This window comes from Podarcis pityusensis (assembly GCF_964106645.2).
Source record: "Podarcis pityusensis genome assembly, chromosome: 3".
In the NCBI taxonomy this organism is placed as follows: Eukaryota; Metazoa; Chordata; class Lepidosauria; order Squamata; family Lacertidae; genus Podarcis; species Podarcis pityusensis.
Genome location: NC_138026.1, coordinates 49,864,327 through 49,880,245, shown reverse-complemented (window position 1 = coordinate 49,880,245; position 15,919 = coordinate 49,864,327). Strand labels below are relative to the sequence as shown.

Below are 15,919 nucleotides of genomic sequence, written 5' to 3'. Positions count from 1 at the left end.
TACGGTATGTAAGCTCTCCCTCACCAAAGAATCTTTGAAACAATAGTACCTAGTAGCAAGCAAATTTATTTGAATATGTGTGATTTTGATTCAAATCAAACTTATGTCCAAGTGAGTTGCTTGAAATCTGAGCCTAGAATTGTACTCCAACCCTATTAAAAATATGTGGGAATTTTGCAATTGGCTTTAATGTGTTGTCAATTTTATGCTGAATCAAACAGTAAACACTATGTTTTTGCAATAACTTTTTGCTTCATCAACAAGCCAATTACACAAATTAGAATCCATAAACCTTCCTCTTAGAATTGTAGCTGTCCATACATGAAACACAAGTGTGGGTGGGCTTATGCTCTAAAAATAAATCATAAAAGAGACATTTGGAATGTATTTGTAACATTTTGGAAATTAAACATGTCTAGTCGAGTGTAGAGTGTGGATCTGTGGCAGAATTCTTACAGCCTTCTCCATAGTGAGGAGAGTGTATGTGAATAGCAGGTGTTTAGGACTACATAGCCTTAAAATCAAGTGTTCCAGCTTAACAGGTTTCTGACTCAGTTGGCTTTTATTTTGGGTAGAAGGGGAGAACAGTAATTTCACTCTTGTGCCAAACCCCACAAAAAATGATAATGAATCACTGAGGGGTTTTTTAATACATGCAAGCATGTCACTGTGCCTGTGGGTTTTTAATATACTGTGCTAGACAGAAAAAAAGATGTGCGTGGCTATAAACCTATCTCAGTTTATATTTCAATAGGTTCAGCTTTAACCCTCTCATGCTGAATTGTCAAGAAACTCCTGGTTTTCCTTTCCAAGCATTTCTTAAATGTACAGAGCCTCTCTCTTGGTTTGGAGGTCACAAACTTGTTTTCTTGCTTTCAGCTCCTTTTCAAAGCCTGGCTCTTTTGAATTTCCCACTCATTTTAATGGTCTTGCAACCTCCCCAGGAACTGTCCTTGGAACCTCCATTACAGTGAGACCCACTTCATATGAAACAAGCACCACAATGCATGATGGCTTCTTGAAATACCTTTGCATAGCGGCTGTTCCACATGGTGAACTGTTCAAGCGCAATGGCCTGCCATAGGGACTCTTCTGTTAGGTGGTTTTCTTCATACCAACAGAAACAAGCAACAGGATGTTTTCTGTGGCAGCAAGGAGACAAACCACATGGTGGCAGCTTGTCCATAGGATAAGCCAATACACACAAACAGCTCCTTTCTTTTGTTCCTCATTTTCTTAACCCTTTAACTCAGTGACAAGCATAGTCTCTCTCTTTGCATAAGGCCAATCCTTGCACAATGAACTGAAAGTGAAATGGGACCACCCAAAAATAAAGTATAAACTCGGGGGATGCCCTCTGTACAAAAAAATACCTAAGTTTGTGGATTAAAAGGAGGGGACACACACAGCAAAGTGCCTGGAATTATGCACTTGTCAGTTGATGCTATGGTGGTCCCAAGAAACCTGAAGTCAGGTAGGCTATGTTAATCTATAACAGAGATCGGGAGAAGAAGGAATTGGCCTGCTTGAAGACCTAACATGTTAGAGTAATTATATTGGAAGGGCACAAATAGAGTTGAGATGTTTTCTCAATGTCTATAACCCCCTTATATAACTATAAAATGCAGGTTTGGAATTGGCAGCTCGCTGGTGCTGTACTGCATAGAAGGGGAAGGCCAGGGGAGCAGGGAGGGGCAAACTGCCATTTATCTCAGCTTCTGAAACTCCTCCTTGATCCACAAAGAGCTTTGAGCAGTACCACAAGGCTACGGTTCCAGTTAGCAGGTGAGAATACCCTGCAACATTTTTTTGGGTTTGGGGTCTTACTGTTGTTGATAAAGGTAAAGGTAAAGGTACCCCTGACCATTAGGTCCAGTCGCGAATGACTCTGGGGTTGCGCGCTCATCTCGCTCTATAGGCCAAGGGAGCCGGCGTTTGTCTGCAGACAGCTTCTAGGTCATGTGGCCAGCATGACTAAGCCGCTTCTGGCGAACCAGAGCAGCGCATGGAAATGCCGCTTAGCTTCTCGCTGGAGTGGTACCTTTTTATCTACTTGCACTTTGACGTACTTTTGAACTGCTAGGTGGGCAGGAGCTGGGACCAAACAACAGGAGCTCACCCCATGGCGGGGATTCGAACCGCCAACCTTCTGATCGGCAAGCCCTAGGCTCTGTGGTTAATTAATCATGTGATTCCCCAAAGGCATATGTACAACCTTTCTTTTAAAAGACTGTTATACTTCTGTTGTAGTGAATAACAAAGCACTCCTAGGTCTTAAATAGTTCAGGATCTGATATGACATGATCAGGCATTAGGCCTGTTGGCAGACCAACTGTGTGTTACAAAGATGTCTGCAAACGTGGCATGAAGGCTGGCAACATTAACCCCGCAGTATGGGAATCTCTTGCATACAATTGCAGTGCCTGGAGATGGACAAGTCATGTATCGACAGCAAATACACAAAAAGTTAGTTGCATTTAAGTTCTGTTGAAATCAATGGGAGAAATTAATTACAGTGGTACCTTGGGTTAAGTACTTACTTTGTTCTGGAGGTCCGTTCTTAACCTGAAACTGTTCTTAACCTGAAGCACCACTTTAGCTAATGGGGCCTCCTGCTGCTGCCATGCCACCGAAGCACAAATTCTGTTCTCATCCTGAAGCAAAGTTCTTAACCTGAGGTAATATTTTTGGGTTAGCGGAGTCTGTAACCTGAAGCGTATGTAACCTGAAGCGTATGTAACCCGAGGTACCACTGTATTAGATACTTGCTTTTCAATATTAGGGGCACACAAGTGATTCAAGCAAATAATTAAATAAATAATAGTTGCAGCTGCAGTCTTGATTGGGATCCCAAGATCAACAGGCGTAGCTATTTTTGTAGTCCTCCAAAGTATAGGCCTTTGAAACCATGGGCCTTTTTTGTAACCGTCTTTCCATACTGCATGACAAGCCACTTGGAAACTGAGGGGATTTTCCAAAGCATTTTTAAATTACATTTTCTGTTGCTGGAAGAAAATTCCATTGGTATGCCCATGCCTCTTAGGGCATATCTAAAGTTGAATCCCAGCCCTTCATTTAAATATTATTTAAATGAATTTGAGCCATTTTATTATGTCTGGGGAGTGGTATTACTGTGCAGTACAAAGGGGCATTTTGAAAAGTACTGCAACTGCTTTGGGCCAAAATCCACTTTAAACTTTAAAATCCACAAACACTGCCATTTGGAAACAAACCTCGTGTATACATTTAAGCTGCTTTATTTCAACAGGACATGGTTTTAAGTAGAGGGGGTTAGCATCACACTGTTGGTTGCATTATCTGGACCACTTGCTACAAATTAGTACTACTATTTTCAGTGATGGGGTGACGCTGTGGTCTAAACCACTGAGTCTAGGGCTTGCCGATCAGAAGGTTGGCGGCTCGAATCCTCGAGAGGGGTGAGCTCCTGTTGCTCCCAGCTCCTGCCAACCTAGCAGTTCGAAAGCACGTCAAAGTGCAAATAGATAAATAGGTACTGCTCCGGCGGGAAGGTAAACGGCATTTCCGTGTGCTGCTCTGGTTTCACCAGAAGCGGCTTAGTCATGCTGGCCACATGACCCAGAAAAACTGTCTGCGGACAAATGTCGGCTCCCTCGGCCAGTAAAGCAAGATGAGTGCCGCAACCCCAGAGTCGTTCGCGACTGGACTTAACTGTCAGGGGTCCTTTACCTTTACCTTTATTTTCAGTGAGCCTATACTTTAATAAGAGCTGTACTCTTAAAGGAGTTCAACTTGAACATGAAATAATTCAGTCATTTATTGTCATGAATCCCATGGAAAAATCCTGTTTGAAGGGACCGAAGGATTGGGATGAAATCACTTAGTCTGATGAAGGGTAGGGACCAAGGAGTTCATTGGAGCCATAGCTGCCCCACCATTTCTGGATGTCACAGCAGAGGAAGCAGCTTCACCTGATCAAGACCCCATCCCACCTCCTGTCAACAAGGTTGCTCAGGTAACCATGGAGCCATTTGAGCCTGAGTCAGAGAGTGAGCTGGCCCAGACAGCCCAGGGTCCGTTCCCAAGGATACACTGTTGGGTGCACCAGTACAAGCACCACCACACCTGCAGGAGTTCCTGCTTGCTTGCCCAATCCCATTGCTTGAGATGAGAACAGCACAAAAGACTGGTCACCACGTTCTTAAAAAAAAAATTCAGGGTGCATTTCAGGTGTTAGGACGACTTCTTAGTTTGTGCCTAGCCATATATCTTACAGCTCTGCTTTTGAATTTATGAACTGTGTAGCCTGTAACCTGATCTATGTTTTAACTGTGAACTGACTTCTGGAATAAAGCCTTTGGGAATAATCGAGTCCAGAGTCTGAGTACTGTGACTGAGTGTGGGAGCCAGGACATTTACCAACTAGCTGTCTTAACGCCCCCTCCCCCCACTGTAAAATTATATGTGTTATATCTAAGACTGTCACAAGAACTCTTATTGAATTAATTGTATGAGTTTTAGAAAATAAATCTATCAGTTCAAATTTGTGTGTATGGGTGTGCGTAAATGTATGTGTAATGTAAAAAAATAATAATCTTGCTATTAATGGAATAAAATTGATTAAAAAGGAAATGGCCTAAGAATTACTACCTTCTAGTTGGTCTTATATATGCATGCTTCATGTTTTCTGGGAATACTGAGCTAAGTTTTTTTCCCTTTGCTGTTGTGATATTGCTTGTTCTTCCTTCCACCCCTATTTATTCACCATGAAATCTTGGATAAGGTCTTTCCAGCTCCCCAATACAACGGCATGACTAGAAGGATAAGTTGGTATCCTACCTACCTCTATGGAGTGCTGAATCAACACCTGCACGGTGATCCCAGGCCGAGCCAGTATTATGGATATTTGGATCAGGCTGTACTGAAGATGACTAAATAAGATATTTGTAAATAATTGTTTATTGTGCTTGTGTGTGTATCAGTGGTGGGAAACCTCAGGCCTAGGGGCCAAATGTGACCTTCCAGGCCTATCTAGCCCTCAGAGCTCTCTTCCCAGGCCACACTTCTCACTTGTTTTGCTTTGTATCCCAAGTGTTTTTGGCTGGCTGGAATGTGTCCTTGAACTCTGATAATGCCTTTTGCTTGCCTGGATTGAGGACAGAGAAGGGCAGTGGTGGACTTTTGGGTCTCAAATTTCAGTGGCACCCTAACGGACAAGAAGGCGGTTTCTGCATGTGCTGTAGAGGGAAATGAGGGGCAGATGGGGCCCATCAACCTGAGAAGGTGGCCAATGTAGGAGAATGAAAACTCTGATCCTAAACCTCCACTGCCTTGCGGCTATACTTATTTGTGAGAAAGGCTTTGGGAGGAAATCGTGAGGAAAAATCTGACCCCACTGCCTTGTGGGACATCTTCAGGAGAAGAAAAAGATAAAGAGTAAACCCTACACAAATCCAGAGTGGAGATTGGATGGCATCTTATATGCCTCCTTCCGGCAACTCCTATAGCCAAACTGGTGCCCAAAGTATGGTTCTGCTTTCCTTTGGACCACATCAGGGAGGCTGAGAGGGGGGCTCTTGTCATCTGGGCAGTCGGCCCTCCATACACACTGCCCAGGCTTGCGCCCTGGAGAGGTCACACTGGTGCTGCTAATGCAGCAAAATTGTGATTTGAATTCACCCCGCAAGTTGTATTTCATTGTTCTCTCAAGACGGACAGATGCGAACAACAAATGTTCCAACCCCACCTAGAAATGTATGACTAGTGTATGTATGTATATTCCAGCCTGTTCTTTAATAAGAAGAATCATGATCAGGGCTTTTTTTCTAGAAAAAGAGGTGCTGGAGGAGCACCCACCCAAGGTGCAACACAGAATGCTGTGCCACCTGCAGCCTCTGTTGCACAGCCCTGAGTGATGTGTCCCTGTGCCAAAACGCTACAGAGGTGCCGGAACTCACCACAGAGGTTCCAGAACTCACCAAAGAGGTTCCAGAACTCACCAAAGAGGTACCAGAACGCAGTTCCGGTGAGTTCCAGCTTGGAAAAAACTCTTGGTTTAATTATTTATACCCCTTTCTGGGTTTCCCCAGCCACTTTGGGTGGCTTACAGCATGTCTAAAAACATAATTAAAAACATCAAATGTTAAAAACCTCCCAATACAGGGCTGCCTTCTAATGTCTTCTAAAAGTTGTATAAAACAAAATTAAATAACAAAACACCTGAGTTATTGCCCTGAAGTAGCATTGGAACATGGTTTCTACTGAAGTTTTATCTAACTTGGAAGTTAGCATTTTGGGCTGTTTTCCTGGAATAAGCCTTTTAGCCTAGACCAGGCTCCTGAATCTGGTTTCTGCCACTGTTTTGTGGCTTACTGCATCATTCCCATCTGGTCCAGTTAGATTTTTTTCTTTCAGTCATTTGGATAGCTCAGACATTTTTATTCCACGTAATTTTTTTAAATAAAAAAATATCTATTATTGCACAGAATGGGGATTGTAATGTGGTTTCTGTGTGGGTTTTGTGGCATATTCCATCATGCTTACTAAGTCCAATAGGACTAGTGAATTTAGTTTGTTTGGATAGGTTAGAAATTGATGTTCTGGGCCATTTTTTATGATACTATTCCTTTCCTGAAATTGGTATTGGAGTATGGTTTCTGTGAAAGATTTGTTGCTGCACCATTTCCGTATTGCCCATTGTGAGTTGTGCAAATCATTTATCTGGATTGTTCAGGAGTTCATGTTATGGGCTGTTGTTTAATGGTATTTATTGCCTGTACTGGGTTCCAGAATGTGGATTCTGTGGATATTTTGTGCCTTATGGCATGGATCCCATCTACTCATGTATGATGGGTGAATTTGGTTCGGAAGTTGGTGTTCTGGGTCACTTTTCCAAATTACTGTATATGGTCTGGATCAAGTATCGGAACAGGTTTTCTGTGAACTTTTTGTGGCTAGACTGCATCAATCCCATCTGTTTCATGCGACTGGTAAATCTGATTTGTTTGGCAAGCTCAGAACGGCCTCGAACAGGTACACAGATGTGGTTTCTGGGCACATTTTAAGTTGCATTGTGTCGCTACCATCTAGTCACATGACTTTTTTTTTTTACTTACTAGATGGAATTTTGGGTCATTTTTCCTGGATAACATTCATGGCCCTGAGTGGGTATCTGATTGTGGTTCCTGCGAATCCAGTCACGTGTGATTTGGTTAGGTTAGCTCTGGTGTCGCTGGACCTCCGCAGTCTCTCTGGCTGCAGCCCTGAAGGCAGCCCTGTTTAGGGAAGCTTTTAATGTTAAATAGACTATTGTATTTTAATATTCTGTTGGAAGCCGCCCAGAGTGGCTGGAGAAACCCAGCCAGATGGGCGGGGTATAAATAATAAATTATTACTATTATTATGATGGCTTGGGACTCGTGAATTTTTTCATGCTGCATTTGGAAGCGTATTGGAAAAGCAAGGAAGCGGCTCGCCCGCGCCTTTCCAGTCTCCCGCGTTGCCCTAACAACTCTGCTCCTCCGCTCCCTCCAGGTACTGCCCCTCCCTCCCGGCAGCCGATGCCGCAAAGCAAAAAAGCAGCGCAAAAGCAACGAGGCCCGCATCTTCCCAGCCTTTCTTTTACGACACTTAAGATGGCTGCCTCCATGAAAGCGGCTTGTGGGCTCTGTGCCGGGGAAGCTACTTAGAGGGGTTGCCGAGCTCCTTTCCAGCCACCGGATTCAGAGGGTTTTGCCAAAACAGAACCGGAAGAAAGAAAAGTAGTGTTTTCGGCTTTCCTACCGTGAGGTAGAAAAGGAAGCGCCTGGGAGAGGGATGCGGAGCGCGCGCGGCGTTTGAACCGTTGCGAGGCGCCTCATGGGACGGGAGGGAGGCGCAGGCCCTTAGGCGGTTTTTGCTCGGCCTGGACCGAGGGGAGGGAGCAGCAGCGGTGGGTCCCGCCCCGGAGTTCGCGGGAGGCAAGAGCTCGGGGCAGTCGGGGAAGGGCCCGCGTGGTTGCCTTGGGCTCCTCCGAAAGAGGCGTCCCGAAGGGGAGCCGAGATGCTGCGCTCCGCGTTGCTGCTGCCCTTGGCTCGAGGCTGTTTGCGGAGGAGCCTCCCGCAGTTGGGAGCGGAGGGGAGGCAGCGGCGGTGCCTCTTCTCCGGCTCTCCCTCGTCCGCTTCCCACTGGAGCAAAGTGGTCTCCGAAGCCGAGAAGATCGTGGGCTACCCGACCTCCTTCCTGAGCCTCCGCTGCCTCTTGAGCGACGAGCTGAGCAACATCGCCATGCAGGTGCGCAAACTGGTGGGGACCAGGCACCCGTTGCTCAACACGGCCAGGTAAGCTCCCCTCGGGGCCTCTGAAGCATTGGGCACCGAGTTGGCTGTCACTTTTCTCGTACACAACCGTCCACTCCTGCAAGCCAGGTAAATGGGAGGCATACTTACTCTTACTCGCTTCAATTGCCCAGTCACGTTTCCTATCACAGCACTTCTTCTGGTGCTGCGAAACCCCAGGATTCTCTTCCTTGACCTGTAGGGCGCTGCCTGGCGTGGAGTCAGACCATTGGTCTGTCAGCATTGTCTACATTATGCAGCCCTGCTGCCTGAAGCCTTTCTTTAAAACAACAAAACCAGAGGCGGCTTTATGTTGAATGGCAAACATATTTAGTTTGAATTGTTTGTTGTTGTTGATATTGTTGATATTTCAGAACAAATCAATAAAAAACTATTAGGAAGAAAAGAAATCCAAAGATGGCAAGAATCGAAACGGGGACTTTCTACATGAGTAGAAGTTTGATGAAGAGAGTTGTTTTATGCCAAGATGTGAACACTCACCTAAAGATAGGAATGTTCCTGGTTTTTGTGCAGAGGGCTCATGGGGATATAGTTTTTTCAAGAAACTCCATATGAAATTCTTTTTTAGCTAATGAGCACCAAGTGAAATCATTTAATGAGGGCCATTTTTAACTGGTAGAGACTATAAATTAAGGACCTTGGTGGTGAAGGAGACTATCTTGGTTATTGTTTGTTACTGTAATACAGAGCTTTCCAAACTTTTCATGTTGGTGACACACTTTGTAGACATGACATGACACAGTAACTCATGACACAGTAACTCAGCAAACCAGAGGTTAAACTAACCCCTTTCTAGCCCTGAAAGGAGCACAAGGAGTGTTCGTGCAACACACCTACACACTGCAGTTGACACGTTTAACATGTCGCAACACATAGTTGGAAAGCTCTGCTGTAATACTTCATGGGAAGCAAGCATTTAAAGGCATTCTGTTTGACATTCTGATGGCTTTTGTTTATTCCTTCAACTTCTTAAGAAGCTACTTGTTTTGGAGATTTTTGTAGTATGCAGATTTATTTAAACTTCATCAATTGAGAGATGATTGATAAAACAGTTATGGGGGCAATCCAAACCCTAGGCTGGAAGCAATAGGGCTTGTTGAAGTATCACCATCACCTCATCCATGGCCTTCCACTCATGCTGGTCAAGTAAAAGGTTAGGGGGTGGGGTCAAGGAAAAATATCAATTCACTACACCAGCTCTCAAACTAAAGAGGCTTCCAGGGGAAGACGCTTGGATCAAGCCCACTGCCATCACAAGATAGTAACAGGACAAACTCAGGATCCCCTGGATCATGTCCCAGTCCTGAAACACCTTGTTTTCTGGATTTCCCACTGGCAGTTGCCAGCAGAGTTACAGCTAGCAGTAGCTTCGGCCAACCAGTGTTTAGGTAGGCACGTTGGGATGCTTCTCATTGACAGGGTTGCCCTGCTGACCTCTCCACCACATCCACATGCTGTCTGGCACAACAGATTAGGGATTTGGACCCTCCTGCTTGTTTAATTGGCTGATCATCACAGTGAATTTCCTTCGCTGTTTCTGGTGCTGACTGTAAAAACTGGTCATTTATAGGAACATTGCTTGATACTCTGGTCTGCTGTTTTCATTTCATTACAATGGTTATTATGGTCTTGGACAAGTCATATAAGATTATGTGATGTAGTTTTATAGCTATTTCCAAGATAACAATACTTTTCAGAAGAGATTGGTTTGATTTATTAACATCCTTCAACAGTTGTGGAAAAGAGTGATAGTTATTGTAATATTACAGTACTCTTCTAAGAGAGAAAACTTGGAATTTAAGTAGTATAGGGTAGATATGTTTGTTTTTGCTGTTCTTTAATAGCTCTTCAAAGCTATTTCTTTGTATTGTTCTCAGAATATCTCCAGACATAATTAATACTTTTCTAGAGAGACAAATTTGAACAAATGAGAACTGTTTCAGCTAAAATAATCAAATTTAGAGGCAGTATATTGTCAGATAGCCCACCAATATGGCATATAATCCTGGCAGAACATCACAGATATGTCAGGATAACATTCCATTAGTAGAATTGTTCTGCTGGCAAAAATGCACGCCATATACTGGTTTAAAAACTGATAATTTTTTCCTCTTCCAGCATGCATCACTTAACATTGTGTACACTGAACCTCATTGATCTTTTAGTGACCATTTTCCCACTTTAAAGAGGTCCTTTTTTGTTTTTAATCCCTCCACCCCAGAATATAAGAGGTCCTTTTTTGTTTTTAATCCCTCCACCCCAGAATATATTTGTGTCGTCAGCAAACTTGGCTGCCTCACTGCCTCCTCCTAATTCTAGATCCTTTATGAACATGTTAAAAAGCATTGGTCTCAAAACAGATCCTTTGGGACTCCACTACAGCTGTACCTTGGTTTTTGAACAGCTTAGTTCTTGAACGTTTTGGCTCCCAAACGCCGCAAACACTGAAGTGACTGTTCTGGTTTGCGAACTATTTTTGGAAGCCGAACATCTGACGGGGCTTCCATGGCTTCCCATTGGCTGCAGGAGCTTCCTGCAGCCAATCAGAAGCCGTGTTTTGGTTTGCAAATGTTTTGTAAGTTGAATGGACTTCCGGAACGGATTCAATTAGATTTCCAAGGTACGACTGTATTTGCATGCCTCGAGTGCTCTGCTTCTTGCTCTTTAACCTGTTCCAAGTCCATAATAGAACATTTCCAATTAACTCGTGATTGATGTGTTTGCTCAGGAGTGTGCAGTAAGGAACCATATCAAAAGCTTTCAAGTAAACAATGTCTACATGCTGACCCTTTCCACAAGTTTGTTGATAGTCTCAAATGGATTAGTGAGACGGGGTGTACCTTTGTAGAAGTTAAGCTGTTTTCTCTTTAGCAAGACGTGTCCTTGTATACACTTGATAATTTTGTCTTTAATAATGTTTTCCATCAGTTTACTTGAAACAAACATTAAAGTGTTTTGAAGGTGATGTCTTCATTGCTTGACTGCTCTGTGTGCACTTTACAGGCATCCTGACCATGCATCTATATAGGTGCTGTGTTGTATGTGATTTTCTTCCTCTTGTTTGGTGTGCTAGAAAATTTGAATCTCTGCTTATAGTGATACTAGGGGAGTTGCTATACTGGGGCTACTGCTGAGTGTGCACTGGGGGTGCTGTGATGGTGCCATTTTTGTATATGGTGGTGTGTGTGGTAGAGGTAACACAAGGCCCCATCATGAGTTCATTGGCTGTCTCCATATGTGACTGATGACCCAGATTCTAGTGTTTCCAGAAGTTCTGGCAGGCATGTACATCTCTTTTTCTTTCTGCTGTTTTTATTTTTATTTTATCTTAAGTGCTTCCCTCCTCTCTCCCCGTTTCCCAGACAGCAGCATTGTGCATCTCCCACCCACCCCACCATAATTCAGAGTATCTGATTGCTCTGTTGTACCTCTTGAGAGAACGATGTTTGCATATCTTGCTTTTATATTGAAGCAAGTTGAGACATGGCGTTGCAATCCACAGGTGATGAAAGACACCTCTGCATGAGATTTACTCGGGTAGATTGTTAAGAGCTTATACTCTGTTCTAGTGGGCTTGAGTTTGTCAGGTGCATAAAATGTTTTTGACAAAACACTTTATAGTCTGTCAATTTGAGGTAAAACTGTTTATATCCCAGAGTAGTTGCCTTGGTCACATACTATCATTTTACTAATAGCAAAGCCAGCAAGGACATAAAAATGGGCAAAAGGGAACTTAAAGCATGAGGAGGTTGGTCAGTGAGCCATTGCTGAAAATGGGGAACCCTGTAACTTTGCTTTTTTAAAAAAGGAAACACCTTTGGCTTGGTGAGGCCATCATAATTTGTGATTAGCTTTACTCAGGCGGTGTCCCCACAGCAGTATCTACCTTTGTTTATAGGCTAAAAGACAAAAAACTGACAACCAAAAGTGACGTTTAAATTTGACTTTGAATCCATTGTTTAAGAAAATGGTCAAAAAAGAAGTTGTTAGGGTAGCTTTAATTTTCTTATACTCAAAAATAAAGTTAATGATAGTTTGAGAAGCGGCTTAGTCATGCTGGCCACATGACCTGGAAGCTATAAAGCGAGATGAGCGCCACAACCCCAGAGTCATCTGAGACTGGACCTAACGGTCAGGGGTCCCTTTACCTTTAAGTATAGCTACAGGCAGGGGCAGAAACTTCTGCTCTGTGAAAAGGATGGTATGTTTGACTTTCATGTGTCCTGTAGATACTTCTTTGACACAAGCCTCATGATGCTGACTGCAGCCTACGTAAGGAAAGGATATGTGACAAATGTATGTTATAATATGACAGCTTAAAAACATCATTGAAAACAGTCTAGAAGTCTTAGATATGAGTTATTAATGCTTTAAAAAGCAAAATACAAAACTACTCAAGAATAACAAAACTGCTATATATTAGAAACCACATCAAAACATTTCAAGAGATTATCTTAATTTTATGCTGACAACATAAATGAAATGGTGCTATTTAAAAGAATATGTTTTGTGTTTATTTTCAGCTCATGTAATTGCAGTTTGTTTAAGTCATTTAAATAGTGTGAACTGAAATATAGCCATGAAATAGGTAATATTGACTTTTAGATTTCTCAAGTGAGATAAATTGAAGGTAGCATTATTGCTCAAAACTTGGAAGTGTCCCATAAACTAAAGTGCTAAGGAGTATGGCCCATCACAGATTTAGATATGCTTAAGACATTGATTTCAGTGGGCTTAAGCACACTTTGCAGTGGGCTTAATTGTAGAAGTTTCCCAACCCCCTATACTGACAATATGGTAATCTCTGTACAGCTCTGGTCTTCTGAGTCTGATGGCAGAGAGTTTCACTTCACAGCTGTCCCAAGATTACCACATTTTCAATAGCTTTCAATGCATAGCTGTGCTAACGTAGACTTAAATCTGGAGTGTTGGAGACAGGAAACTCTTTTGTTTGGGCATTCCCAATTGCTGAAATTACTTGGCTTTTAAGGCAGAAGCAAATTCTTCTGTAATAAGCCTAATTTAGCCTTGTATTCCACTTTCACCCCACAGATTTTCCAAATTTAACAAAGCTGCTTGAAATTTTGCAGTTGTATTATTATTATGCTGCCTGTTATGCTGTATGGAAAGTTTCAGGCAAATCACTTATGACAGCTGGCAGATACTGGATTTCTGTAACCGAGGTGGCTTTCAGTATTTCAGACTTTTCCCTTACTTCCCCACTCCTCCAACCCTGGCCTGGGTTATAAACTTCTAAAGAAGAAATATTCTGTTCCTAGCAGTTAAATTTGTTTTACTTTGTGGTGCCTGCTCAAAATTTCTGTCCTTGGCTAGCTCTGTGTTTTGAATGACCTTTTCATGTTCACACAGAGATTTGGTTTGTTCAGTGACTTATGAAGGATTTGGAAAGGAGGCACATACTGGCACATTTTAGGAAACCTTCTATTAAAACCTTCGTAAAACTCTTCTTGGCTCTAAAGTAAGATGGCTATAACGCCAAGGGAGGGAGGAAAAGAACATGTTCAAATGAGGGGAGGGAGTCTTTAAAATTCAATGCCAAATTCTTACTGAGGCTTTCTAAAATATTGCGGGTTTTGATAAGAAAAAGAACTCATCGCAGAGAGAATAAGAGGTAAACACAACAGAGAAAAAATGACAAGGTTTTAATACATTTAATTCATTAATTAATACATTTAATACATTTAATACATAATATTGAAGCAAAATTATCAAAGGACTCGAAGAGTGACTCAGATTGCATAACTTGCATTAACAAGTAGTTTATGACTTCCTTCTACTTTACAGATGGTGAATCTGTGGCTGCCAGGGATTAGGCTCCAGCTCCCATCAGTCCTAGCCAACATGGCCAATGATCACGGAAGGTTAAGAGTTGTAGTCCAACAACATTTGAGGGCCACAGGTTCTTCATCCCTACTCTACTTGGTTTGGATGTTGCAATTTAAGTAGCTTTTAAGTACTTCAGGGATAGCCGCGCAAAGCCTCTTCAACAACATTTGATTCAGAATATTTTTTTCTTGTTTTCCTCCTCTAAAAACTAGGTGCATCTTATGGGTTGGGTGCGTCTTATAGAGCGAAAATGCGGTAGTTTACAAAGCTCCCTAACCACCCTGAATCTGTTGTGACTGGACAGCAACTGATGTTCACTGCCAGTGCTGTGAATTGGTGGGACAGTTGTGTATTTTTCCAAATGCTTCCCTCTAGCACCTAAAGCATTAGCAAGCCACGTGTCTCTGTCCTCTTCCCTTTTATCTGATAAGAGTGAACAGTACAGAATGACAAAGGTGGCTTGTCTTGCATTTGAGCCGGTTCTTGTTCTTTCCTAGCTGAAGCAGAAACCAATTTGAAGGGCCAGCTGAGTTTTTTTTTTAATAAACTGCTGGAGAAAGTGCCACTACTTTTGCATGAAATGCTGCTGGAAAGTGGTGGATTTCTAGAGGTCAAGATGCTAGTTTTTCCTCCTCACTTCACTCTCAGAACTACTTGGGAAACAATTTATGGACCTGGTCTCTTAAAAACTCATTTTTAAAAACCTTTTTTATTTTATTTAGGATGACATAAAACACAAAGTACGGCAATGTTCCTATGTGCTGGGGAGCTAATAACCTGTACTGTATAAAGTAAAATGAAAAGACAGTCCAACAATAACAATTCTATATTTTTGCAGTCTTTCCACTGGGTCAAGTGCTTCTCTAATAGATGCTGAATTAACCTGTTAATGCATCTATCAGAGCAAGGATCGGTGTCCATTACCCATCCCACAAAAGTGAATTTTGTGCAGGAACTTTTCTTGAAGTCCTGTTGAATATTGAATGGAAGTGTAAAACAGGTCTCGTTGGATTTGTTTCTTGAGCTATCAGACCCTCTGAGTCAGCCTTTCCAATATTGCTAAATGCCAAGCCTACTCATAGATTCATCGTTGCCCCCTCTAAATATTTCCAGAAATGTGTAACTATCATGCTCACTGACAAGCCCTTGGTTTGTTGTTGTTGTTTTTTAGGTAAAGTAAGGGATATATTTATCAACATAGTAACATGTCAGGAGCAAGAACACTGAAATTTTGTCTCCAGAATAGCTGTGTATAGTTCTGTTTTAAGATGGAACTTTTCAGAATTTATTATTATTATTATTATTATTATTATTATCATCATCATCATCATCATCATCATCATTTTAAAGTCATTTCATCATTTAGAGAAATATCCGTAGACTAGAGCATGACAAATGGCGTTAGTGATGTTAGTGATTGATCGGGACAGCACATGTTGTTTAACCACATGATTTATAAGCAGCTTTGCAGGGTGCTAATGCAGCTTTGAAAATAAATTGTATAGGCCACCTGCCCTCAGATCCTTTTAGTGTTCCTTCTTTATTGACTCCCACATTTCCCCTTTCTTCCCTTTTCTTCCTTTGAAAGCAAGCGCGCTGGTTCAGAATTTATCAGTGATGATTTTTACCAGTAAAACTAGAGGCATGATTGAGCCAAGTGAAATACTTTTCAATCCCATTGATTTCAGTGGAAACCAGGTATTGATTAGTATAGGTCTACTCACAAGTAAGTCCTTCAGAATTTAAGATTGCAGACT

At 42.3% G+C, this 15,919-nt stretch overlaps 1 protein-coding gene across 1 annotated transcript in view; it reads left to right on the top strand.

Annotated features, from left to right (window-relative positions):
• The first annotated feature begins 7,593 nt into the window (after positions 1 to 7,593).
• Positions 7,594 to 15,919, top strand: part of PDSS2 (decaprenyl diphosphate synthase subunit 2) — a 72,414-nt gene continuing 64,088 nt past the window's right edge. Inside the window, exon 1 of the mRNA XM_080999979.1 lies at positions 7,594 to 8,297. Within this exon, the coding sequence (XP_080856105.1) occupies positions 8,020 to 8,297 (278 nt within the window). The 5' untranslated portion in view covers positions 7,594 to 8,019. The remainder of the gene's footprint in view (positions 8,298 to 15,919) is intronic.